Source organism: Anabas testudineus, chromosome 13, assembly GCF_900324465.2.
Source record: "Anabas testudineus chromosome 13, fAnaTes1.2, whole genome shotgun sequence".
Taxonomy (NCBI): Eukaryota; Metazoa; Chordata; class Actinopteri; order Anabantiformes; family Anabantidae; genus Anabas; species Anabas testudineus.
This window is the reverse complement of record NC_046622.1, coordinates 12865271-12891354: the sequence shown is the minus strand read 5'-3', so window position 1 is coordinate 12891354 and position 26084 is coordinate 12865271. Positions and strand designations below refer to the sequence as shown.

The following is a 26084-nucleotide window of genomic DNA, read 5'->3' as shown; positions in this document are numbered from 1 at the left end:
GGTTACAGATAGATCTGTCAATCAATCATCCAGACAAGGTCATGAAGGTAAAGCAGGCGTAAGCAGATCTTTGCCGACACACTGTGAAATAACAGATTCCCCACATTTCTAGTTGTTACCTGATGATCCAAGGTGTTCCTGACTGGAGTATTCCTTCAGTAACCCTTCACGTCTGTCTCACAGCACATTTACATATCACTATACATTATACAGTGAAGTCACAGCAGCAGAGCTCTTTTGTTGCTCCTCTCCACTCTATCCAAACATGTCTGCATCGCACACGTGTGCAAAGGTCTTTTGTTTTCTGCAGTATTTTTTTCCCACCAGCTCAGTGATTTTCGAAAGTGGGTAAATGGGTCCAAATTATGTCTCACAAATGTTTCAAGGAGGCAGCAGGTTGTCAAAGCATTGCAACTCTCTGTTATGTCAGGTGATGTGAAAAAATATATAGTAATACAAGTTATGTAGACAGATTAGAAGCATTAAAAATGGCATGAATACATTTAATTAGACAGTGCTGTGATTAAAAGCATGTTTGAGGCCTAAGAGAGAAATGTGAGATGCTCTTTACCACTCTACAGGACACTACAAAGGACAATAGAGGACGTAAAACTGTTTCATTTTCATCTCACATAATAGTTTACGAGACAAATTCATTGGAAGCGACATCAAACTGAGCTCAAATTTAGATGACAGGGTGCATGATGAAAGCAAAAATCACTGCTTTGCTCTGGCTATTATCTCTTTTACATTGGTAATTAACTGCAGAGTGATCCCGATATGATAGTTTTCAACCTTTTATCAACATCACTGAAATCAGACAACAGATATGTTTATGCTACAGTAATAAAAGACTGGTGAAAACCCCGGGGACGGTTTGTTCATGTTTTGTTTATTAGTGCAATCAACCATATTCAGAGTTGTTTTGCAGCAAGCAGCTAGCATCAGTCTTTATTGGATTACGCAGCCACAATTACATAAAATGAACACACACACACACACACACACACAAAAACAAACATATTGATAGCAGGTGCACCATAACTATTCCTGTTTGAAAAGAGGTAAAACATATGTTTTGCTTTTCAGTGCTGTCATTGACTCAAGATAACTCAATGAAAGTCTTGTCTGCGAACAAATGTATGACCAGGGGTGCCTCTTATCCTCCTAAATGCTCACAGCTCTCTCCCAACTGTCACTGCTACATTTCTGTGGTTTATTAAGCTTCGACGGTCTCATCAGCCCAAAGCACCAGACTATAACAAGCCAATATTAGGACCTGGCCTGGATATTTCAATGTCAAGTTATCTGTACCTTGCACAGTCAAGTCAGTTAAGCAGGTTTTTAATCATGAAGTCCGTATAGTAGGACTGTATTCACAGTTTCAACTTACCCAGATGCTCAGCGTCTTCCTCTGAGTCCACAGCAAACCCGTGAGGTGCTGAAACGTACCATTTTTAAATGTATGACGTCTCAAGTCCTCAGTGTCTCAGCCCTGTCCATGGGAGATTCAGCTGGTTTCAGAAGTCTGAGCTTTTGTGTCCAGAGGTTTGTCAAAGCCGCCAATTTCTGAGGAGTAATCAATGTTAACAGCCCTGGCTGCAGCACACACACCCACGGAGAGTTAACTAACTGCCCCCGGTAGCCCAGACAGTGGCAGAGGCCACACACACACACACACACACACACACACACACACATACACACACACACACACACACAGGCACACAGTTCTTTTCTTTTTATTATCCCTCACTCTCAAAGACTCGGGCTAAGTTTCCTGGCAACCAAGTAGTCAAAAAGAGTTGTGTTTGTGAGACGTCTGCATGTACAACAATGCGTGTGTGCGTGCGTTACTGCTATTCACAGATTAGACGCAGGAAAGAAGATAATCTATGTGAGGTACAATTACCCCCAACACAGATACACCGCCTGCTCTACTCCTACAGCAACACAACTCGCAAGAACGTTACTGTTCTACTGCCGTTCATTGAAAGTGTTCATACATTAAAACAACTGAAATAAAACACACGTCACCAGAGTTTTATAGTGCCATTCAAATGCCTTAGAGAGGGCATCTTGTGGGTCACTCATAGCTGCACACAACAACAAAAGAGGAAAAAGTCTCTCAGGGATTTGTTAAACTGAAACAAACAAATTGCCTGTATGACTGCAAGTGTGAATTCACACAAAAGCTGTACATCTACCGCAGATATTATCATTTCCCTTCTTCTCTGCTGCTTCAGTGACCATGACCAACAGCTGTGTGTGGCTTAATGGCCTGGAATAACTCGAATTAGCCGATTACAGCGGTCATCAACGGTGACAGGATCAGAAAATTAGGTCTCAGCAATTTCAATAATAAAGCTTTAAAAAATTAACACTCTCACAATTGGATTACAGTCGTGCATATAGGAGCCGGTACAGAGCCCAAAATAGCCAACCACAAATCCACCATGGAAAATCCACTATTATACAGGGAGAAGAATGAAGTTGCTGGAATGAAGGGGAAAAAATTGGTATGGCTCTTAGTACTGGAAGGAAAGAGGTGCAGTCGAAGAAAAGAGAACGCAAGGGCAACTGAGTGGAAACGAAGCGCTTTCATACAACAATGCAAATCTGAAGAAAGACCCACTTTTGAAAATCTTCCTCAAATGTTGGAACTCTTTTATTAGCAATAAGAAAAAAGAGGTGATTTTGCAGCACACTCTTCTTGACTCTTGTTTAAGATTCCCACTTTTTTTTTTTTTCCTATTAGGATTTGGTTGAAGAAACAATGTCATGGCCATTGCAAGAACAAGATGAAAAGGAAATTATACATTCTTATATCAAAAACACTTGAGAAATAAAAGGTTAATTATAACTTATTTTAATGTTGTGACCTCTTTAAAATCTTTTTAAAAGTAAAATACATTCATGTAGCAACAAAGGCACCAAGTGAAATTCTCCTAAGTGTCTCCAGGATATAAAATATGATAGAAGTTAGTGTTTATACACATAAATGACAACAAAAATGAAGCGAGAGGCCAAATAAATATAACTTTTTTAAACTTTTTAATCTTTAAAGACATATTTCCTAGACTTTTTAGAGCTACACGATACTGAATGTAGAGAGAAATATATAAAGGAATAAAGTAATATCGACTTAAAAATCGGATAAAAGAACAACATAAAAGAGAGTAAAAAATTCCTGGCAATTACTGTCAACCTGATTTTGCTTTGAACCTCAGAGTAACTGATCTCCCCTCAAAGCCACAGAGTTATAAATTATACAGAATAATAAAATGTCTTGACAAATTAGAAAGTCTCATATCACTTTTTCTCTAATGAAACTGTGTGTGTGTGTGTGTGTGTGTGTGTGTGTGTGTGTGTGTGTGTGTGTGTGTGTGTGTGTGTGTGTGTGTGTGTGTGTGTGTGTGTGTGTGTGTGTGTCTTCTCAGGCTGCTACACCGCAGTCTTGAAGGCCTGAAGTATCATGTTGGTTTGGTGGGTGAGCCGGTTGGCGCTGACAAACACGTTTATCACTCTGGAAACAGCCGTAACAGAGACACAAGGACACACGTGTCAATCACAGAGCAAAGAAGCCATAGCAACAATATTAGGATTGATGCAGGAAAACCCTTTGATCTGGCTGAAATAGAGAACGTCAGGCTTCACAGAAAACAAGTCAGCATGAATCCACAGGAAATGGGTCAAGGGAATTATTCAGCAATGGTAGATTTGATAGAAGCGGGTCTGTGATCAAACGACAACCATTTACATGGCGGTGACAGTGTGTGTGTGTGTGTGTGCGCGCGCGCCATTGCGTGCGTGCACAACTATTAACTGTGATGTAGCTGTGTGTGCACGCGAAAGCGAAACTGTTAAACAAGTGACTGAGCAGACAGAAGGGGAAGAAAACCAGACAGAGAAAAGTCCTAAAACAGAGAACAAACTAGAAGCGGTGTCATACTTTCCATCTTTGAAGTAGATTTTGAGAGAGTCGCTGAAGCTCTTGGAGTATTTCACAAATTCTTTCTTCTGCTGTTCCAGTGCCTAACCAATGAATACAGACAGCCTTTCAGCGCCCCTCATTTCACAGAAACAGTTTGTGTGTGTGCGTGTGCATGTATCTACTTACCTGCCTGTTGTGATACTGGTATTTCCTGAAGACAGTATTAAATATATCCAGAAGTTCCTTTATGGCACTGGCAACATCTCTGTGGGTGACGCACGCACAAATATCGAATGGTTAAAAAACAATATTGCAAAATCTGTGGGATTGTATCAGGCAGACAGTTCTTTGATCCTGCTTGTTGTCTTCCTTTCCACCTCTGCTCTCACCATCAACTTTTTCGCCCCTTAAAAATCTGCCATTCTATTTTTTCGCATTGCCTTTGAATTGATTTTATTTCGAAGCCATCTGCTGTGCTAGTAACTTAAAGAGTGACTCACTAAGAGCATCGAATTCGATCACAATAATGGCCGAGTGGGCCAAGAAAATGAAACGTCTCTCACTTTCTCTCTATAGCGGACTTGTATTACCCGTGTAGTGGGGGGAAAAAAGTGGAACTGTGCTGTGAAGTGAATTTTGACTTCATGTTATTCATACAGATTTTACCTCTAGTCTGTTTATGCAGTGTGTGTGTGTAAGTCACCAAAAACAACCAATGTACCAACACAACTCAGGTGTTAGCTTTACAGGTATGCACTGACCGCATGTGACATGTGCTTGGTGTATATCCACACTGCTGCCTTACTTGATGGTCTGCAGGAAGCCTGCTCTGTCATTGATCTCATCTGGTATGGTACTGAGGATGCGTTTCAGAGCTCGGGCCCTCTTACTCAGCTCCTGAAGCTCCGGCTCTTGTCTATCAATCACGAACTCTGCAAACACCAAGAAGCAGAGAATAATACAGACGTCATACTCCTCAGCGGCAAGTTAACACAGGGGACACTGACGTGAAGCAATTAATAAAAACACATCTACAGCGCAAATGCACCGAATAAGCACGGGATGTGATTAACCAAAATGTGTGCGCACACGCACACACTACAGTGAAGTTTGTTACATGAATGCAGGACTAAGATAGAACGCAGGCTATGCCGTGCAGGAGGTACATTTACAATTCATCCAACGCATGTGGGAGTGCATGTGAATTCATTACTACCATCAATCACTGTACACAGCTAAAGGAATTCAATTAGAGAGAGAAAAGAATGAACATTTGAAGAGAGGGAGAGGAGTCAATTCGTGGAGAAACAGCTCCCCCCAGTGGACAACTGTGCTAATGTAACATGACAAGAAATAAGAGTCAAGATAGACTCAGTCTATAGTGGCCTTTCTGATAAGCCACCATCAGAAAGGTGACAGAGCTACTAGACATTTACATATTACCGAGGTTTCTAATGTTTTGCTCCTCTCATTCGTGTAAACAGTGTGGCTGGTGCTGATGGTTCGAACCAAAACTGTAGAAAGATCCCCTTGTAAAAGCAGAACCCATGGCGGAGCTGCTGTATTCGATTGTAGGGATGTAATAAATAGCAAGTGTCAAACTGGTCACATGTCATATGTTTGATCTGTATGAAACATCATCTTCTGACATCCTTCCCGCTTCGTGCGCACCATTCACAGAGCTTCCTACCTTCCACATTGTCTGCAGCCATTCGAAGCAGAGACTCGTTATGGTTGAAATTTAAGTTCTTCTTCTCCAGTATTTTCACAACAATATCCTGGGTCAGACCTGGGTTCTTCTTCTCTGCCTTGAAACACACAAATATACAAGTGAAAATAATCACAGTTAGCCTTGGTCTCCTGTCACTGAAATTCAACATATCAACAAGACGTTTCGACAGCAAATCTCAAACACTTTGAAAAGTAAGGTATTGGCACAGGTAATAGAGGAAAAATGACAGTTCATTCCAAGAAAATGACACCAAGTAACAATAGAAAGTCTTTCTTACGTTTACAAAGGCTGCTCTCAAGGTCTGCGCTGCTGATGGGTTGACATGTTTCAACTGCGAGTTATAACAAACAGGCACATATAAACACAAGCACATATATAAACGCTGCCCTGAAATGTAATTCTGCAGATAACACCAGCTTATTGCTATGTTAATAGTGGTTGAGTCCATCTAAACATCACAAGCCTGTTCAGTTCCTCTGAGCAGACGTTAAATTAGATGCATTGCAAAGTTTGCCTCTACCACAAACTCAAATTTTGTTTTACTTTGCACACCTTGTGCTCACATGTCAAGACTTTAACCATGATTTGAATAAATTCAGGTATAAACTTATTTTCGTTTGTCTGTTAGAGTTGAAGGGGGGGGGGCATGCGGTACTGTATGAGGCTGGTCAGCACCACAAACCCAGATGCCACCATGAATATAGTCCTGTTCTTTTCCTGTGTACCTATCGATTCACTACATAATGAGCACAGATGTAGGTTTTAAAAGGTTTTCAGTGCAAACTGCTTTGTCATTTGCTTGGTAAATGAAACCCATTGTTTTCAAGTCAGTATTACCATGTACTGTAAGCTCTATTGATTTTCTTTGTCTTGTCACATTTGATTTAGCATTATACCCCAGAGTACTTTATTAGGTTGCAATGTTTAGATGTCTATTATTTGTAGATTCTTTTTTATTTAAGAATAAGTCAATGACTACCTAAATAAACAAAAGTGTTTTAGTTTTTGTTTTTTTCCTAGGAAATAAACAAGATGTGAATCTGAATAACATCAAGACACCAAATCTATTTATATTACTCACAGACACTATAATACACACCTTTCATATATGAACAGTAATGCCCAACAACCAGTTTTTCAGCACATATTATTTTTATAGTTGGCTTCACGTTACTATATTTCTTCATGTATCAGTTTAAACTCTACTGTTTCCCAATGTCCTATACTGTGTCTAGCTTAAAACTTTGATCTGCTTTAGTAAACCTCCATGAGCATTTTTCCTTCACCGCCATTACAGCATCCCTCTGTGTGATCCACATTTCTGTTTCACATAAACAAGTTGTTTATTCCTCTTCGTTACTTCAACAGAAACCCTGCATTCCTTACCTGGTTCAAGACCGGATACATCACAGTGTAGAGAGTCTGCAGAGAGACTACTGCTTCATTCTTCATGTCCTCCGTGGTCATGCTTTGACCAATCAATAGGCCTTTGTGCGTGCACTTGTCCACTGATGCCAGTTTCACCACATTCAGTCACTCACTGACAGAATGGGAGCAGACGGGGACCTGAAGAAAAAGATAGCAGGACAGGTGAACGGGCAGATAGAGACAAGTGGTGGTGGATGGACACAAAGGAGCAGAAGGTTAAAACAAAGATTTGAAAATTGCACCATGGTAACATTCAGAAATCAAACCAACCACTTAGATGTGGGGTATTTAATGAAAATTTGGTTTATCAAATGTGGAATAAATGTTTTATAATGATTCCAGTAATGCACCAGCCCTAGTCTTTCCTATTACATATAATAAAAATGTCATGTATACGACTTCCCAGAAAGCCGTTCAGTCACAGATACGATCCTCATAAACAGCCACACTGTCAAAGAGCCTACGTTTTACAATTGGGAGCAATGAAAACAAAACAGGAGGATGTCATACATCAATAATACACACCCTTTCTGATATTACTGCTGCAATAAAAATACCTGTGTGATAAATACAGAACCTTGGTTTACATACTTTTTTTTTTTACCTCGGTCTTGTCGTAACCATACAAAGAACCTCGGTCTAGTTTGAATAAGAGAAAAATATCTGCGGCACAATATGTTGTGTTTCATTGATTCACATACACACACCTGCCTGTGTGTGACACCTTAAGGACTTCTTCCTCAGCCACTGTTTGTACAGTAAAACCTTACACAGGATTTAACATGACATCATTCTTCTTCCTACTTGTCACACAACATATCATTTATAAGAGGGCAGGGACTCACTTCACATAGCAAGTATCTGTTAGTGATCTTTTCAGGATTACAATGAGTCATCACCTAAATATCTGGCAGTGACTTTAAGCTACCTCCAAAGTCCAGCTCTTAAAGAGCACTTTAATATTATTTAATAAAAATAACTTTAACTAGTTTGTGAGCTCCAATGTGGGCTCTGATACCAAACAACACAAACAATATGAAAGTAAATGGGTACAGTGTGGCGTCGTTTCTTGTATCTTGCATATCTGAGATCATGAAAGGAGAATTTAACAGTATTTTCACCAGCTACCACTGGGAGGCAACCACAGACATGAATACAGACTTAGATTCCACAGAGAGCTGAAACAGACACACAATATACATTACACAGTCCTTTTCTGTGCGATGCTTAAAAAATTTTAAACAAGTAATTGTAGATGCTGTTTTCCAGTGCTTCATGACCCAAAACACTCAAATTCAGTAAGTTTAGCCAATCTTCAGTAAACTCTTTGTCTTGTCTCTTTGGCCCGTTTTACTCTGACCAAGATTTCTTCTATAGATCCAGTGAACAGTGAGGACCTTGAAAGTGGAGGGCGATTGTACTTTATGTGCATACAGTGGCAAGAAAAAGCATGTGAACCTTTAGGAACCTGCAGGGTAATTTGGACTAGAGCTACTTTGACAGACAAAAAACACTCAAACTTTTTGAGTTTGCTCCACATAAGAGGAATGTGCTTATTTGAGACATTACTCGCCAGAGGATCTACTTTCAAAACTGATATTTTACATAAAGCTGGAAAGTGTTACAAAGTCATGATAAAGACTTAAAAAATTCACCAGCCTACAGGCAAACAATCTACAAATGGAGACACTTTGGGACTGTTGCTACTCTACCAGGAAGAGGGCGGCCAGTCAAAATGACCCCAAAGGGACAATGAACACTCATTAATGAGGTAAAGAAGCAACAAGAACAACAAAGTAACAACCAAAGATTTGAAGGCATCATTGGAACTGGCTAAAATCCATATTCATGAGTCTGCAGTACATAAAACATTGAACAAGCAGGGTGTCTATGGTAGGACACCACGAAAAAAGCTGCTGCATACTAAAAAGAACATCTCTGCATGCCTGAAGTTTGCAAAAGAGCACATTGACACTCCCCAGGGCTATTGGCAAAATGATTAGAGGACTATCGAGGACTAGACTGAACTATTTAGAAGAACACACAGTACTACATCTGGTGTAGAAAAGAACACTGCACATAAAGTAAACCCAATCGTAAAGTATGGTGGAGGAAACATCATGAATTGGGTCCGCTTTGCTGCATCATTGACCTCATGTTATTCAAACAGATTTTACCACTGGTCTGTTTATGCAGTGTATCTCAGACACACTCACATTTACACACTGCTGCCTTACACATGTTTTTCTTGCCACTCTATATTTCCTAGGTATATATATCTACTTGTAGATAATGAACCTTTCTGCAGACGGTTGATGGGTGTAACAACAAACAAACAAACAAAAAAGAAAATAAATCCAATGACTGCATGACATTTACATAGGTGTGCCTGCAACATGGCACTGGTATTTCAAATACTTGCTCCGTGTGCCTATCATTAGCGACACACCTAACATCATCACCTACACAGACAGGAAAACAAAAAGGAAGAAAGGCTGAACGTGGCACTGTACTGTTTAACTGTGTCAGCCACATAATATCAGAAATAAACTGAATTAAAAAACTATTATACAATGTTTGCAAAAGTTGATGGTAGGGAATCAGCTTTATCACTTTTATGATGCGCACCACTGAAGCTGGATGGTAGCAGACAGCTGCCAGTGATGAGTGATGAGAAAGATGAATGTTACTGAATTATACTCACTTCTCCTGTAGAGAATAAACAGAAAACAGCTGGTATCCAGTACAGGTAGTTAGTGTGCTACAATGAGAGCTAACCAGCACCACATCGCAATATTATAAAATACAAGGACGACAGGTATTTTCTTCCAACAGGCTGCTTAAAGGCTTCTTGTTGCTGGTGTTGTCTCCTTCAGGAAGTTTTCTGCCTGATAAAACTGAATCCGACAGCCGAGGTGGGCGTGTGTCGAGAGGCGGCGTCACGCTGGAGGTTGGTTGTAGTTCTTTCCCTGCGTTTCCTCCATGTTTTTTAATGGCACTGACCTCCAGAGCGGACTTCAAATCCCATACAGCTACAGGAGAGGCGTTTTTAATCGCTTTCGTCAAAGAGCAAAGTACGAAAATGATCCTGAATGTCCACTTTGAGAAAAGCACACAATGTAAAAGTGTGTTTATGTCTATAGAAAACACATTTAGATTTAAAATAACAGAAAGGTAATTGTTAACAGTTGTCAAGATGGCTCTCTACCAGTGACAACTATGGACAGTTAGTATTGGCAAGATGTACTAGCGTTTCCTAAAATGTAATCAAGAATATTCATACTTAATTAACGTTACTAAAATCCTACATGACTCACAAACACACAACTAGAGTCTAAACCGTTTATGCTACACGATAAAGCTATAGCTAAATGTACCTTAACGTTTGACGGGAGCAAAGACGAAATCAGCAGGCTAGCAACGATGATTATTTCGTGTCACCTCGACACTCTTTGGTCGGCTGGCCATTGGACCAATCAGCGTGGAGCGGGGCGGGATCTGCGACGAGCGAACACGCAGCGAGCTGCGGCTCTGGAGGAGAGAGAGCGCACATCCATCCATCCATCCACCCTGTCCAGCACGGTGTAGAGGTAAGAGCTGTTATATGTGATATCCGACCGAGTGTGTAGTGATTTAGACGATCTACATAACCTGTAACGAAGATAAAGCCCCACCTGAGCCGAGCTTTTGCCAGATCTCCTACAGCCCAGAAAAAGATCTTATTTCTGAGTTTCTCGTTGAATTATTCCCAGGAAGGTGTGGGAATGTGAAGCTGTAATAAGGAATTTTATGGATTAGTGGAAAGGGATTTTAGTGCTATAATCAACATGTGTGGGCTTTAAATAAGGGGGCGGATAGAGACGCACACTGTAGCCAAACATATTTCTTAAGCCCATTGATCACCCCCCCAAGGGTGTTTTTAATATTTGTCGGTGGTCTGTTCCCGCTGTGCTTGTGTTTCTTGTTGCTTTTCCACTGTCAACCAGCTCATGCATTGCGGTGTGTTTCTTGCCCTTGGAATACAGGCAAAGGCGCAGTGAGTGAATGTGTTTGAATTAACGAGGCAGACTGTAGTAGCCTGGTCCTACCCTATCCCCACCCCACAAACACACTCAAACACACAAACACACACACTCAAACACACACACACACACACACACACACACACACACACCACTTGTTATTCCTCCATGCAGGTCAATGTGTTCTTGTGGTTTTGCCTATAATAAATATAAATATTGAAAAACATATACAGCATTACTGGAAGGTTGCCTGTGTGTGTTTTTTGTTTTAACCACTAATGTTGAGATCATTTTGCACTATACTTGATAAACCTACATAAAATGTTTTTCCCAAGGTTGTTCACAGTCAAATAGCATTTTAATATATATAACATATCTAACTGTTAATATCAGTCATGTCAATAATAAACAATTCACATGTCTGCTTTTCTCAATCCAGCTATGATCTCTTTATCTCTGAAATTATAATAATGACTTCCTAATACCTCACATTGGCCCATAATTCTAGCATCTCTATCTCTTTTAGTCCTAATCTGAATGTATTAATACCATATGCATCTGGATCACTGGCTAATCTCTGCTAATATATAGCGTGCTGTTTCTCCTCCCATGTCTTCCTATGGTGTGTGTGCGTGTATGTGTGTGTGAGTGTGTGTGTGTGTGTGTGTGTGTGTGTGTGTGTGTGTGTGTGTGAGTGTGCGTGCGTGTTCTGCCTCCTCCCACCGAACGCCGCAGTAATTGCATTTCAATAATTAAATGTCTTTCAAATCAGCCTAGTGAAACAAAACGAGTAGGGAAGGGAGAACCAACTGCGTGGGTCTGAACACTCTGGGTGTCTCGCTGTGGGTGCGGATGTGTTGCTGTTCTCTACCCTACTCGATCCCGTATGTTTCCTCAAGCCTACTGCATGTGCAGCAGTGTGAACAGAGTGCAAAAAAGAAAAGAAAAGAAAGAAAATCTAATTTAATCTGTCTTTGTCCTGAATACATTTTTGGCCACGGTTACTGAATTTGAATTGACTAAAAATGCAGTAGAACAAAAGGCTCCCAGCGATCAGCATGAACAAACTGCTTATTTATCTCCCAGAAGTGGAATTCATACAACAAATTATGTGTCAGGTGAAATTATGTAATCATTTACAACAAATAATTAAACACATAAACAAGGTCCAGCAGTTTCTCTGTGCTTCTCTTTCCAAATGAGCCCTCTCGCACTGACGGACGCCACCTGCACGTACAGTACACACTGAGGCAGCAGGTTTGTCCCCTGTACCTTCTGCTGCGGCAAAGACACAGGGGATTAGTTCGTACGTGGCCGGATAGGAGGATGAGAGCGAGCGCAGAGAAAGAGGTCAGGAGTTGCATTAGGGGAGACGAGCAGGGACAGAGAAAGACAAAGGAATAGAAATGAATTTTCCATGTGAATAGAGTTCCAAAGCAGTAAATGTGATTTGGAATTTGTGAGGATGTTAAGTTGCACTTTAACATTTAAAAAATAATCATTTTCTACAAAACCCAACTGAAAACAGTTCACGTTAGGCTCAGTGTAGAGTAGGACACATGAGATGATGAATGATAATACCCACATTTCTCTACTCAAACTCAATCATTGCTCTTAATTGCTTCACCTATCACCAACACGGCCTCTCGGCCTGTTCTCTGTTTTTGTACCCGTGCTTAACTAATGCTTGATCCTCTGAAGAAGGCGGAACAGGCAGAGTAGAGTTTGTTATTGTTATTATCACCCTGCCTCCCTCTGCTGTTGGCTCCATCTCAGCCTCTTCACTTAACATCTTATTCAGCATCACCTACTTTGTCTCCCTTACTAGCCGCTGTTAGCCCCCCACCTAAACACACACACACCCACGCACACATTTCCCCCACAGGAGTAGTTGATAACGACCCTTCTTCTGCTCTGGTGTCTCCCTGGTCTTTAGTCCATTTGAAAAAGCCTCCAGTCTTTTCACTTTTACCACTGACCCCAAATAGAGGCCGATCCAATTACAGCTCAAACCTCCTAACTGTGTTCCCACAGCGCCGTAGCTGTTAGTCAATGTGTGTCTGTGTGTGTGTGTGTGTGCTTTTCTGATATAGGCACAGACGAAGAGACACTGTTGAGTGTGTCTTGGCAGAGTGTGGAGAGCAGTCAACCATCTTGCCATGCTACGCAGGGGGTCGTTAGATATCGTTGGCTCTGAGTCAAATCTGCTATCTGCATGGAAGCGGCCTCCGTTCAGCCGATGCTTTTCCTGTCACCGTCTGTCTGTCCGTGTGTCCGTCTGCTTGTCTTTTGCTAATTTTCTCCTTCCCACGTCATTCCTTATTTTACTTCTCTCTCTCAGTCTGCGTAACTCTTGTTGTACCTCTTTATCCCTCCCTGTCGGCGTCTCTGTTAGCAGGGATTAATAAAGGGCTGTTAACCTCTGTTTGCCCTCTGTGGAGCATACACTGAGCATCCTGGGACTTCAAGCAGGTTCCACGGCACATTATGTCATTTTCTAACAAGGGGGCTGAACGAGCTGGGGTAGTGAGCTGCGGATGGGCTGTAATTTTGTCTGCCACCGGAATGAATGTGAATTGTTAAGGTAGAATTTAAAAGTACAATCACAGGCACAGGAGACTGTGCAGATGTAAGTGCAACGAAGCGTGAACATGCATGGAAGATTACAATTAATACAGCAGCGATAGGGCACACATACAGAGAATTTCAGCTTTTAATTGAATATATCACCAAGATGTCCTTTTGCCTTATGCGTTAATCATAGAAACAACTATTTCTCAGCAGTCACAGATGTCTAGTTTAAGTATGATAAATAGGAGCCCTCAACTAGCAGTCCCGTAACACTGCTTTGTCCTGATGAGTTGGTTGTCTCTGTAAGTTTAACATGCACCAATGAGCTATTGCAGCCCCAACAGCAATCTAACAAAGAGTAGTGAGCCATTGATGTGGCTGTGCCTGAAATCCAGAAAGATATAGAATGACTTTACAAATCAAACAATGATACTGTTATAAAAGTATCAGTGAATTTTAGTTCTGCTGTGCTTGGTCTCTTATGTCAATCTATGTTTTTCTCTCCACCTGTGTAGCTTCTGTTTCCTTCATAATTACACCAAACTAATAATAATCTATACATATTCTAACCTATGTTTGGGGAAAGTCAATTAATTAAAATAGCAACTTTGTAAAATAATTGAAAAAGGTCCAGTGTAAGAGAGGCTTGATAATGCAACACCAGCAACAACATTACCTTTCACCATCCACAGAAACACAGAAGAATCACAGTAGCCAGTGTTCAAATGAATGTCGACTTGGGACGGATGCCCCAGTTTACTGTAACTGTTTGATCTTCAGAGTTATTTAGCGAGGAGACTGAGTGTGTTACATTTAAATCTAAGATTTACAATGTAATTAAAAATGAATTCACTGAAGACGTTCAACGTGTTAGTTATTCAGGAGCTCCTTCAAAGGCCTGATAAAATACATGTAGTTTAGTTGTTAAAATAGAAATAAGCGTGTGAATATGGAAGCAGGGGAGCGCGCTGCTTTTGAAGATGTTAAACCTTAGAGGATTTTGTCATAATAATTAACATACACAGTGTAAAATACTGTAACCTAGTTAACTCACAAAGAGCAATAATAGTTATGGTTTACCTATAAATACATAAAGAGTATATGTAGATATTTATCATCATTCATTCTTTTGGGACTATTATACGCTTTAACATTACTCGCTTCAAACTGGTGAATCACATCAGTGGGTAACTTTGCCACGATTGTGCCGTGATGAGTTGGGCTCATGCACCAACACGTTTGTGATGTGTTTTAACAGTTTTACCAAAACGGGCTTGATTAGGAACAGCACCAGCCGCTTCGGCTGTTAGCGGCTGTTCCCCGGGTGCTACAGTAGGTGTGTGGAGTGTGAGCGGGACGGACATCTTGATTGATGAACTGAATTCACTTCGTGGTGCCCAGTAATGAAAGGCCCCACCTTCCACAGGAGTGTGCTTCCTCTTTCCCAGAATGTAATCGAGTTAAAGGCTCTGCCCAGTGGCGTGCTTTGTTGCAGTTTCCATGTGTATATTTTATGCTCTGCTTGTGCGTTTGCATTTTACTCAGGTTAAGGCCAGAACAAGAAAGTGGGCACGGTGGCACGTCCAAGTTAAACTTCAGACTCATCAAAGATAATCACACTTTATCATCCCTGTGTTGCAAAGTCCTATACATAAGTTATATGGTTACTATGGTTACAGTTAAGACATATTCGTGATGAAATCATGCCATGTGCCCACCGCACAAGTTCAAGTAAAAAATATAAGACATTCTTTTCTACACTGTATTCCTAGAGGGTGAAATGGGATGTTTGATGCATTTTCACAGACTTCACCCTCAACGCGCCCATGAGCTTCAGCAATTTGAAGGTAGTGCCTAAGTTGACCAATGTTGGAGACAGAAGTAATGTCAGGGGACTGCTACCTACCTCACAGAAATCAGTTCCAAAGAATATGGCAAGAGCAGGAGTTTGCCCTGTTTTTGCAAATTTACTGAGTCGCACGTGTGTGTGTCTGGAGAGTTTGAGAGTGCACGTTAGTACTGCACAATGTCAGAGAGTGCGCTAAGTGACAGAACTGGAGCTGGTGTGAAGAGATCTCGCAAACAAAGGGGTTGTGTGAGATAGAAGAGAGAGAGAGATAGAGAGAGAGAGAGTTTATCTCTCTGCATACAAAGAATACATATTTTAAGGGTAAAAATGATTTCTGTCATCTTGTCGAAAGTAAAAAACTTCCATCACCTGCTGTTGCCTTGGAGGTGCATTTGGAAATGTGTGCTTCAGAGTGTACAGTGTGTGTGTGTACGTGTGAACCATCAGTGAGAATGTTCATGTTTAATAAATTCCCCTGGCCCCTGAAGCATGCCATCTCAAGGTGTTGGGTTTAAATGGCAGTAAGGATTAACGTACGCGCTGTGGATTTGGGTGACGTCATGTTTTAATTGTTGAAATGTCAATTCTGCCTGAGAATTAGGATTACACCGGGATTAAAGTCTGCTTTTAAAGGCCAGCGAGTTTAATTGCATGGAATTAATCAAGTTGTCAGGATTAAACTCGTGCAACTTAAACCATGAGAGATTTTCCACTACGTTCAGTTCTTTTAGTCACGAGCAAACATTTAATAGCCAGGTGTTGGTTTCCCTGCTTACCTGTGAGGCGTGCTGGGAACCCTATCTGAGTAGTTTGGAGTCGAAGTGGGATTCATAGTCATCCATGGGCAAACGGGCAAAAGTGAGGGATCCCCTTGCAGACAGTGTGCCACAACTCAAAAGGTCAGAATGGTGTCAGCGTTACAAGTAAAAGCCAGCCACCCATGGCGTTATTATTCACTCAATCACGCTGCCTTGCAACAGACACACACAGGTGTGCACACGGTGATGGTCCACACTACTTTCCCTGGCTTAACTGCATGGCTGGGTCTTTCCTAACAGAAAACAGGAGTGCCTGTCCCAGAAAAGTTCAGCTCCCACAGCTCAGAAGGTCAGGAACATTACCTCCATTTACATCTCTGCCAGCCGCCCCCCCCCCGACTCCTTCCCCTTCAGCCTCTCTTGCTCTCTCAGGATCTCTCCTGCGTTCTTTCTGCAATGTCTGACTCATAGCGCGACACCTGAGAGCAGGTGAACACGTGACAAGGAGTATATAATGTGTTCAGTGCATTTTGCTGTGCGTCATTGATGCAGTGTTTATGAAACTAACCACAGTTTCTGTGCCTGTCAGCTTGGTGAGCCATCGTGCTACTGAATTAGTTAACTGATATTCAGATTGTCTGATTCCCTTTACACTTTCTGACATGATGTACGAATGCACTGAACATTAGCACGGGGGTTTATTTTGCCAATAATGTAACTAATAATACTCTAAAAGCTTCCTGACTTTCTTACACTGTTTCGTCTCTAACATATTTTAATGCATAAGCAACAAAGTGCAGGTGCTGTGTGTCCATCTAATGCAAAACAATTGTAAAGTGAAAGCATATCAGGCAATGGATGCATAGAAATAACTGGTAGTGGGATCGATTTAATCCTGCTTATAGTCTTTTCATGGAATATGTGAACAATGCAGCACAAATTCGAAAAATCAATGTATTCCCAAGGTTAAATCTGGTTTGTTCAGGGAAGGTGAGTTGATTGTTACGTGCCAGAACACAGCAGAGCAAAGGACAGCACACAGCAGGATGGGGCACTAATTGTCTGGCTTCTGCCCATTGTTCATGTTGTTGACACTCAGGTACATTGTCACCACAGTCAGCAGCTAGCAGATTCCAGCTCTGCATGGGCCTGCTAATTGAATGTTTTACACAAATAACAAACAACGCTGCAGAAAAAAACAACCTAACAAGTGTGTCTCACTCTGTCCTCCATATCTTTCTCCATCTTTATGCAATGCATCATTCCCCTTCGTTGCCTGACAACAACAGCGCAGGAGAGGTGGTGCAGCGCGTGTACGTTCCTTGTCATTTAAAAAAGGTATAAAGAGAGGGTTAAGGAGACAGAAACAGTAGGAAAGTAGAGAGATGGGAGGGAAGAGGCGGACTGGTGATGATAGATAACGTGTGGATGAGAGGGAGATGAAAAAGAAAATGAGAAGTGTGGTCGTATGGGAAAGATGAGGAGAAGGATGGAGGATGGGAGGTGGGTAAAGGCTTCAACCTAATCAGCCATTCTGTACAGACAGACAGGAACTCGCTGCTCGCTCACATACTGTATAAAGGCTCACACACACACAAACACACACACACACACACACACACACACACACACACACACAAACAGATTTTAAAGGAAAGAAGCTGATTTAACTCAAGATGATAAGAATGGCCATGAAATATGTATGAGCTCATTTAGCAGATGTGCTCTGAACAGCAATAGTGTCTGCAGTCAGCTGTACTGCTGTAGTTACTGTTACTGCTGTAGTTACTGCTGTAGTTACTGTTACTGCTGTAGTTACTGTTACTGCTGTAGTTACTGTTACTGCTGTAGTTACTGTTACTGCTGTAGTTACTGCTGTAGTTACTGTTACTGCTGTAGTTACTGTTACTGCTGTAGTTACTGTTACTGCTGTAGTTACTGCTGTAGTTACTGTTACTGCTGTAGTTACTGCTGTAGTTACTGTTACTGCTGTAGTTACTGTTACTGCTGTAGTTACTGCTGTAGTTACTGTTACTGCTGTAGTTACTGTTACTGCTGTAGTTACTGTTACTGCTGTAGTTACTGTTTCTGCTGTAGTATTTACTGCTGTAGTTACTGTTACTGCTGTAGTTACTGCTGTAGTTACTGTTACTGCTGTAGTTACTGTTACTGCTGTAGTTACTGTTACTGCTGTAGTTACTGTTACTGCTGTAGTTACTGTTACTGCTGTAGTTACTGCTGTAGTTACTGTTACTGCTGTAGTACTTTACTGCGTAGTTACTGTTACTGCTGTAGTTACTGCTGTAGTTACTGTTACTGCTGTAGTTACTGCTGTAGTTACTGTTACTGCTGTAGTTACTGTTACTGCTACTTTTAACAGGATGTTGATGTGTTTACTCGTCCTCCTCCTCTCTTATTATGCTTATTATTTAGTGTATTCCTTTTTTGGCAGAATGATTGACTGACAGATGGTTTCTCTCTCTCTCTCTCTCTCTATCTCTCTCTCTCTGTTCTCTTTTCATCCTTCCATATCCCCGATGTCTCTACTTTCATCTCTGTCTCTCTCTTTCCCCAAATCCTCTTGTCCTTCATCTCTTTTTCTCCCTTATGCAATCACCTCTACCTCTCTGCTACCCTCCTGTCTCTACTCCATCCTCTCCCCAATTCTTTCATCTTATCTTTCCTCCATCCACATGTGTTCCTTCCTTCCACACACGTCTGGCTGCTAACATATTTAATTATCACCCACATCTCCTCCCTCCATCCTCTCTTTTCTTCTTTCTTTCAGTGCATTTCACTAGTTTTTCTCTCCATCCAACTCCTCCATACATTCTCGTTTCAGTCGGCTATCTGTGGTCTGTGCTGCGATGTTGATCCTGGACGTTTTGTCCCCGCTCCTTCTCCTCCTCTCCATCCTGTTGCTGGGCTACGGTTGCCGGGCGGCGGACATTCCCGAGGACACTACATCAGAGTTCTCGGTCAGACTGTACCACCAGTTGAAGGCAGCGGGGGTGCAGGACAATATCATTTTCTCCCCGCTGAGCATTGCTATAGCTCTGGGCATGGTGGAGCTGGGCGCTAAGGGAGCTTCGCTGGAGGAGATACGACAGGTCCTGGGATTCAACCACCTGCTGCCAGGTGAGACGGACACATTCCTAAATATAGGTTCACCAGCATGAGCTTCAGTAGTGACTGAAGGAAGAGGAGGGCTGGATCCATAGGTGGAAAAATCTTTGCTAAAGCAAATGCAAGTGTAATTTTCCGTGGGTTATTTGTAACTATCTAAAACTATTCTGAACATGTAGGAGCCAGTGTCAGCCTGTGCTCCTTCAGATTTTGACCACTGTGTTTTTATGTTTCTCTTGTGATTCCCCCGGCCTCTTAAACTATACATATACAAATACTGGACGTGCAGACATAAATATGCTTACAAAACCTAAAGCTGTTTCTATACTGATTTATTGAGTTCTTTTTAAGTCAAAGTGTTTCGTAACAGTAATACACATCATATTATGGTGAAAAAAGAGGTGCTTTCTAAAATGAAAATAACAGTTTAGGTAACAGTAGGAGGACAAAACTGAATAAGAAAAGATAAATGCAGGCTAAATCCCACTAAGATTCCAGGCTGTTACTCTATTTGAACTCTATTTGAACAGGAGATGTTAGCAGCGAGTTATAAAGGATGGATTAAATATTTGTGAATGATGCGTGGTATGAAAATGGACTTTCTTATTTATCTGTATGTTACAATCAGACTTTCTAGCTGTGCAGCTGTTAAACAAAAACACTGTATGAAAACACCTTGCAGCAATACGTGACATAAACATGTTTTTCCATGGTGCTGTACTCTTACACACCCCAACATTATGAATGTGTGTGTGTGTGTCTCTCCGTTTCCCAGGTGTGGAGTTCTCTTTGCTGCAGAACCTGACGTCAGCTCTGTCGGACGATGACACCCAATACGTGATCCGATTTGCCAACAGCCTCTTCCTGCAGGAAGGCGTCACTTTTAACCCCGAGTTCCTGCATCTGATGAGGAAGTACTTCCGGGCCGATGTGGAAACTGTAGACTTCACCGAATCGGCAGCGGTGGCTGAGCAAATCAACAGCTGGGTGGAAAATCACACAGAGAGTGAGTGATAAACAAGGAAGAAAGGAAAAGAACAAAGAAAGGGGGGGGGATAATAGGAATATATTACAGCCATTGTAAGAATTAGATCATTTTATGTTCACATCACATCATTTTGAGCACAAACAAAATTTACTGAATAAATTCTCAAATCCCTATCCTCATCCTGGAGTACAGCTTAAGCTGCATCTCAGCGGAGAGCGTCCTGAGGCCAAGGAAAACTAATTTAGATCCTAATGCACGGTGCGAATCATTCCCTCCAGGTAAGATCCGCGAGTTGCTGTCAGCCGACGACTTCAGCAGCGTGACCCGACTGACCCTGGTGAATGCTGTTTACTTCAGAGGCTCATGGAAAAATCAGTTCAGGCCGGAGAACACCAGAACCTTCTCCTTCAGCAAAGACGACGGCTCTGAAGTCCAGACGCTCATGATGTACCAACAGGGAGACTTCTACTATGGTAATGAGCCTCTGTGTGTGTGTGTGTGTGTGTGTGTGTGTATGCCAGAATTGTACTTCTGATGTTGTTTTTTTTTTTTTGTCTGGAGCCCTTGAATTTCAGCTCTGACGTTATTTTAAATGTTAATCTTAGATGTAAAATATTCATATTGGGAGTGATTTTCCCAGGAAAGACTCCTCAGTGGATCGTGCTGCTAAAATTCTCCTCGCTTACACAAACTCCTCTGGTCTGTCTGTTTGATTTAGCACTACTTTTTGAAGTCTATTTTGTTAATGTCATGCAATATTAGCAGTACTGTGACAGTCTGTGTTAAGCCATCTAGTGTTATGTTAGGTTTTGCTATATCTATTCTGACAGCAGGTTGAGCACAGCAGTGTCTTTCCACTACTTTTGTTTTTCACTTGATTCTTCTTCTTTATTTTTTTTTGCTCACACATCTGTACTTTTCCTCATCTGTTGGGTTCTGGTGGATGTTTTCTTAATGTCAAGAACATTACATTTCACACCAGAAAAAAGTGATTTTAAAGATCAGACACTGAGAGCGAAGACTCAAATTTCTCTCCACATTGGTTTTAATTGATTCTTATTAATTATCATTCAATGCATCGAAACATCTGACTTTTATTTTCCCTTCAAATAAACTGAATCCTCAAGGTTCACATACTTTTGCCACACATAAATATTTAGATATTTGTGTGTGGCAAATATTTTCCACAATTGATCTTTTTTTTTTTTTTATCTTACTTGACTTAAGGTCAAATCTGATCATGTGCCAGAACTGTGAGGTGCAGGATTGTTTTAGTACAGAGTTCTGATTCCAGTCTTTGATACACTGCCAAGCATAGTTACATCAGATTCTTACTGCTCTGCTACTGAGGTTGGCTGTATTTCAGTTAGTTTGGTGCAGTCTGTATGTGCGTAGTGAGACTGAACACAGAGTGGACACATACTGACACATTCTGGATCAAGAAAATGTGTGTATGTGTGAACTGGTGTGTGTGTACAGTAGATTTGGTATTTGAGAGCTGCAGAACAGGGACAGGTCCTTGGGGAGACAGCTGTATTTGCATTCACATTTTCCAGCACAGTCATGTTGTTTAAATAAAGTGTATTGGGAAGCGACACCTCACTTCTGCAACGTTTCCTCAGTCTGCACGAGGAGCTGCTCCAAAGAATGCTAAGCTAATGAAGGATGATCTGCTGTTTTGTGGTCATTTTGCCTTAAACATGTGCAAAATGATGGGATTCTGAGAACACACTCTGAGCACTAGGAGACTACATATAGTATCTATGTAGTAAATTACAAGTGTAACTGGAGCCTTTCAAGAGGACCGTCCACATCTTTTAATTATCACACACACTGCAATCAATACAGGCGATCGATGCACCTCAACATGCTTACAGCTGTGTATCTTCCTCCTCAGGGAGCTTGTGTGTACCAACATGTGCATGTTAGCACACTTTAATGTACCTCATCTGTGATGTCTCCCCACCAGGTGAGTTCAGTGATGGCTCCCAAGAAGCTGGTGGTGTGTACCAGGTGCTGGAGATGCCATACGAGGGAGAGGATATGTCCATGATGATCGTTCTGCCCCGGCAGGAGGTACCACTGGCTTCACTGGAGCCCATAATCAAAGCACCACTGCTGGAGGAGTGGGCTAACAACGTGAAACGACAGAAGGTGGAGGTCTACTTACCTAGGTGAGAGAGGACAAATATAAACACACAAGGAGTGTGTTGATGTTCAGTTCAACATGTTCTCACACAGCTATCTTCATACATATATGAACATAAACATGTGACACTTGTCTGTTTTACACTGGCTGAACTGTTCAGGTTCAAGGTGGAGCAGAAGATTGACCTGAGGAGCACTTTGCAAGAGCTGGGAATAAAGAACATCTTTACCAGCGATGCTGACCTCTCCGCCATGACAGGTGAGACTCAGTGTGAAACATAGTAAATGGCATAAATTACATAGATACTGTATAGGCACTGATGGCAAAGACTCCAGGGGGTCCAACATAAGAACATTTAATATTTCCACTTCTTGGCTTGCATTAGGTAGTCTTGGGTACTTTCGAAGGTAACCAAGGTAACTGGCAGTGAGTGGGCAGGTCAGAGCTGTCTTGTCATCTGGTAAAAATAGATGCAGGGAAAGAGACAGATATACATATTGAAAGAGAAACAGAGAGCCAGACATACGTTAGGATCATTTCTATTAAATTTAACAAAAAAGCAAAAAGAAATCCAAATAAATGACATAACTAACAAGTAAAAACCAACACTATATTATAACATTATGGTACAGGCTCAGCAAAGTATACATTTATTATATGAGTGGTTTAAAATACTTTAACCTTATGGAGAACAACTGTATCACATTGTCCTGACTTCTCAGATTGATGGATATTACAGCATATAATCAAGGGGATGATCAATGTGCTTTCTGTGCTCGTGTTTTCCAGATGGTAAAGACCTGTACATTGGGAAGGCAGTACAGAAGGCCTACCTGGAGGTGACTGAAGAAGGGGCGGAGGGAGCCGTCGGGTCAGGTAGACTGAAATCCAAATAAAAGACATGTTCCTGATCATTATGATTACTACACAAAGACCATTAGCAGAAAGCACTGCCCCATCAAAGGATAACTCTGATGATTACAGTCTCTCCCTCCTTCTATCTCTTAGGAATGATCGCCCTGACGAGGACTCTGGTACTGTACCCCCAGGTCATGGCCGATCACCCGTTCTTCTTTATAATCAGAAACAGGAGAACAGGTGTGTGTCTTTTTGTTGGTATTACCTATCTGTGATAAATGTGTAGTGCTGCTCATATCTACATATACAGTTTATGTGTGTGTGTTGTCCCTTCTTCTTCTAGGGTCCATACTCTTCATGGGCAGGGTCATGACCCCTGAAGTCATTGAGCCCAACGACCAAGACTTTGACTCCATGTAACCATGGCGTGTGGTCACTCAGTCTCTGCCAATCAGATCCTGGCTTCATAAATGCTACCTATCCTTTATCACCATCTTCTGCTGTGTTTTATACTCTTTATGAAAAAAAAATCTCTATATAAACTGGTGGATATTATACTGTATATTATATACAGAAATCTAACATACAACATATAACGTGACTGTGTTTTGATACTGGAAGCTTTAAACTCTTGGATATAGATATGCAGAAAGAGGAAGTTGTAAATATTCTCTACTAAAGGGTGGTTTGTATATGAGCAAGAAGGACACATGATACGTAATACACGCACAACCCCTTTAAGTTCAGCAGCTTTGTCCTCACTTGCACAAACACACAATGCACAAAAACTGTTTTCTCTCTTCTTTAAAAAAAAAAAAGTACTCTTTCTTACTCCAGATTCAGTATGTGCACATTGTAAGTTTTCCCTTAACTATACACCTGTACATCAGACATTGTGTTCTATATATACATATATATGCTCAGTATTTATTGCAGAATAAACATGTGCAAACATCTTGTCCCTACACAATGAATCTTAGTAATATATCTGTTTCAGACAGTATTCTTGTCATTTTTCACTGTAGGCACAAACTAAATCGCTGATGAACTAATATGCCTTATCACATTTGAGTGGTTGCCCCAGTTGGGCACCTCACAGGTGAGCAAAGGAGACTGCGTAACTAAGGCGGGTTGCTATAGAAACGGACTGGAGCATGCAGGCGCACTGAAAAAGATGCTGCTGCACTGTTTTGGATGTACATATACAGGGAGAAACAGTAACACCAGCTGTATTGAGTCTTTTACTTAATAAAAACATGAATGTGTTCCCATTAAAAACGTGTCATCGTTTCATGTGTGGATGTTACTTGGTCATTTTTACATGTGAGATGAATTTTCAACAATGGCACAGTTTAGGCATTGAGGATGTTACCAACGGCTCTCCATTCATAACGCTGCTTCCCAGGGCAGACAATGTCCTGCCAAGGGATCTTGGAGTAGTTTCAGGCGTGTGGCATCACCCAACAAACAGGGACATGCACACACACACACACACACACACTCACAAGGAAACAGATCGTATCGCTGCGCAAAGCAAAGATACTGTGACCGAGGACGAATGAGAGCTGCATGTTAATTCAGATTAATGTCACTTCACATGGTAGACTGTGTAACTCTCAGCATGTTCAGGATGTATGAACGTTTACTTTTTGTTCTAGGGAAATATTCTGGCCTGCTTCTCATAAGTAAGTAAATACATAAGGAAGAACAGTTTCAGTAGGTTAAAGCTACAGCTGTATATATAAAACAGTCCTTTAATAACTGCTATTATTGTTATATCTTTAGTAGCAGTACCAATGTGAGTATTGTACATATCTGTTTAATGATCATACATTTATTTAGAAATGAAACTAGTTCTACTGCAATAGTTCACTAGACACTAAGTAAATGTTCTTAGTTGTTTTCCACCTCTGATCTTATACTCAGAGGTGAATTTGGTGTTGTCTCAGTAAAACCGATTAAATATTCATATCACAACTAAAACACCCATCGGTGTCTGCACAGCACTAACACACCAGTAACAATAAAATAGGAAATAAACCTTGATAATCACACCCCCAGCAGATGCTTCTGCCATTATATGGCACACAAAAAAGAAGCTTTGATGTGATATCTGCAAGCCTAGGAAAAAAGAAGATATATATATATATATATATATATATATATATATATATATATATATATATATATATATATATATATATATATATATATATATATATATATATATATATATATATATTATAGCTTATTACTGTGAATAATAGTTCTGTCATGAAACAACCAGCAAAAGCACCAGATCCATTGAACACAAGTTACTTTGCATAAAGTCAGAGGCTCTCCTGCAGTTCCAAACATTCGTTTACCTCTATAAAATCTGTCAGCTTTTTCACTGCCTTGCTGTGCACACCATGTTTCACATTTGCAATATCTTAAACACAACAAGCTGCATCAATGAGGAATGACAGCCCATGGGTGTAGGAGGTTATTTATAATCCAAATTACTTCCACCAGCTGGTATGATAGCTGTGCCTTATGTCTTCGCTGCAAATCTAAATCAGCCTTATCTTTCCCCCCTGCCCGTGACAACATGCAGATAGAAATGAGGCCAGGAGCTTTTTCCCGCATCTCTACCTTTAATGGTTGACCCTATCTGGAAGTATTTAGTA

The 26084-nt window shown here is 41.0% G+C and overlaps 2 protein-coding genes across 5 annotated transcripts; one reads left to right on the top strand and one right to left on the bottom strand.

Annotated features, from left to right (window-relative positions):
- Window positions 1-2650: 2650 nt before the first annotated feature.
- pdcd10a (programmed cell death 10a) lies at window positions 2651-10501 on the bottom strand. 2 transcript variants are annotated; one of them, XM_026365005.1, is made up of 8 exons: window positions 10472-10501; window positions 7053-7232; window positions 5944-5997; window positions 5625-5742; window positions 4740-4866; window positions 4121-4199; window positions 3953-4035; window positions 2651-3526 (listed from the first exon to the last, which is right to left on the bottom strand). In XM_026365005.1, exons 2-8 carry the CDS (start codon window positions 7131-7133, stop codon window positions 3445-3447), a joined length of 624 nt encoding a protein of 207 aa, XP_026220790.1. In that variant the 5' UTR covers window positions 7134-7232; window positions 10472-10501; the 3' UTR covers window positions 2651-3444. The 2 variants fall into 2 exon arrangements, with proteins under 2 accessions (XP_026220790.1, XP_026220779.1); XM_026364994.1 differs by lacking the exon at window positions 10472-10501 and adding an exon at window positions 9799-9837.
- Window positions 10502-10626: 125 nt separating this feature from the next.
- serpini1 (serpin peptidase inhibitor, clade I (neuroserpin), member 1) lies at window positions 10627-24680 on the top strand. 3 transcript variants are annotated; one of them, XM_026365970.1, is made up of 9 exons: window positions 10627-10684; window positions 19083-19432; window positions 20196-20426; window positions 20687-20881; window positions 22378-22582; window positions 22718-22815; window positions 23347-23433; window positions 23566-23655; window positions 23759-23835. In XM_026365970.1, exons 2-9 carry the CDS (start codon window positions 19162-19164, stop codon window positions 23833-23835), a joined length of 1254 nt encoding a protein of 417 aa, XP_026221755.1. In that variant the 5' UTR covers window positions 10627-10684; window positions 19083-19161. The 3 variants fall into 3 exon arrangements, with proteins under 3 accessions (XP_026221755.1, XP_026221760.1, XP_026221746.1); XM_026365975.1 differs by having other exon boundaries at window positions 10630-10684; window positions 19137-19432; XM_026365961.1 differs by lacking the exon at window positions 10627-10684 and having other exon boundaries at window positions 19162-19432; window positions 23759-24680.
- Window positions 24681-26084: the final 1404 nt, after the last annotated feature.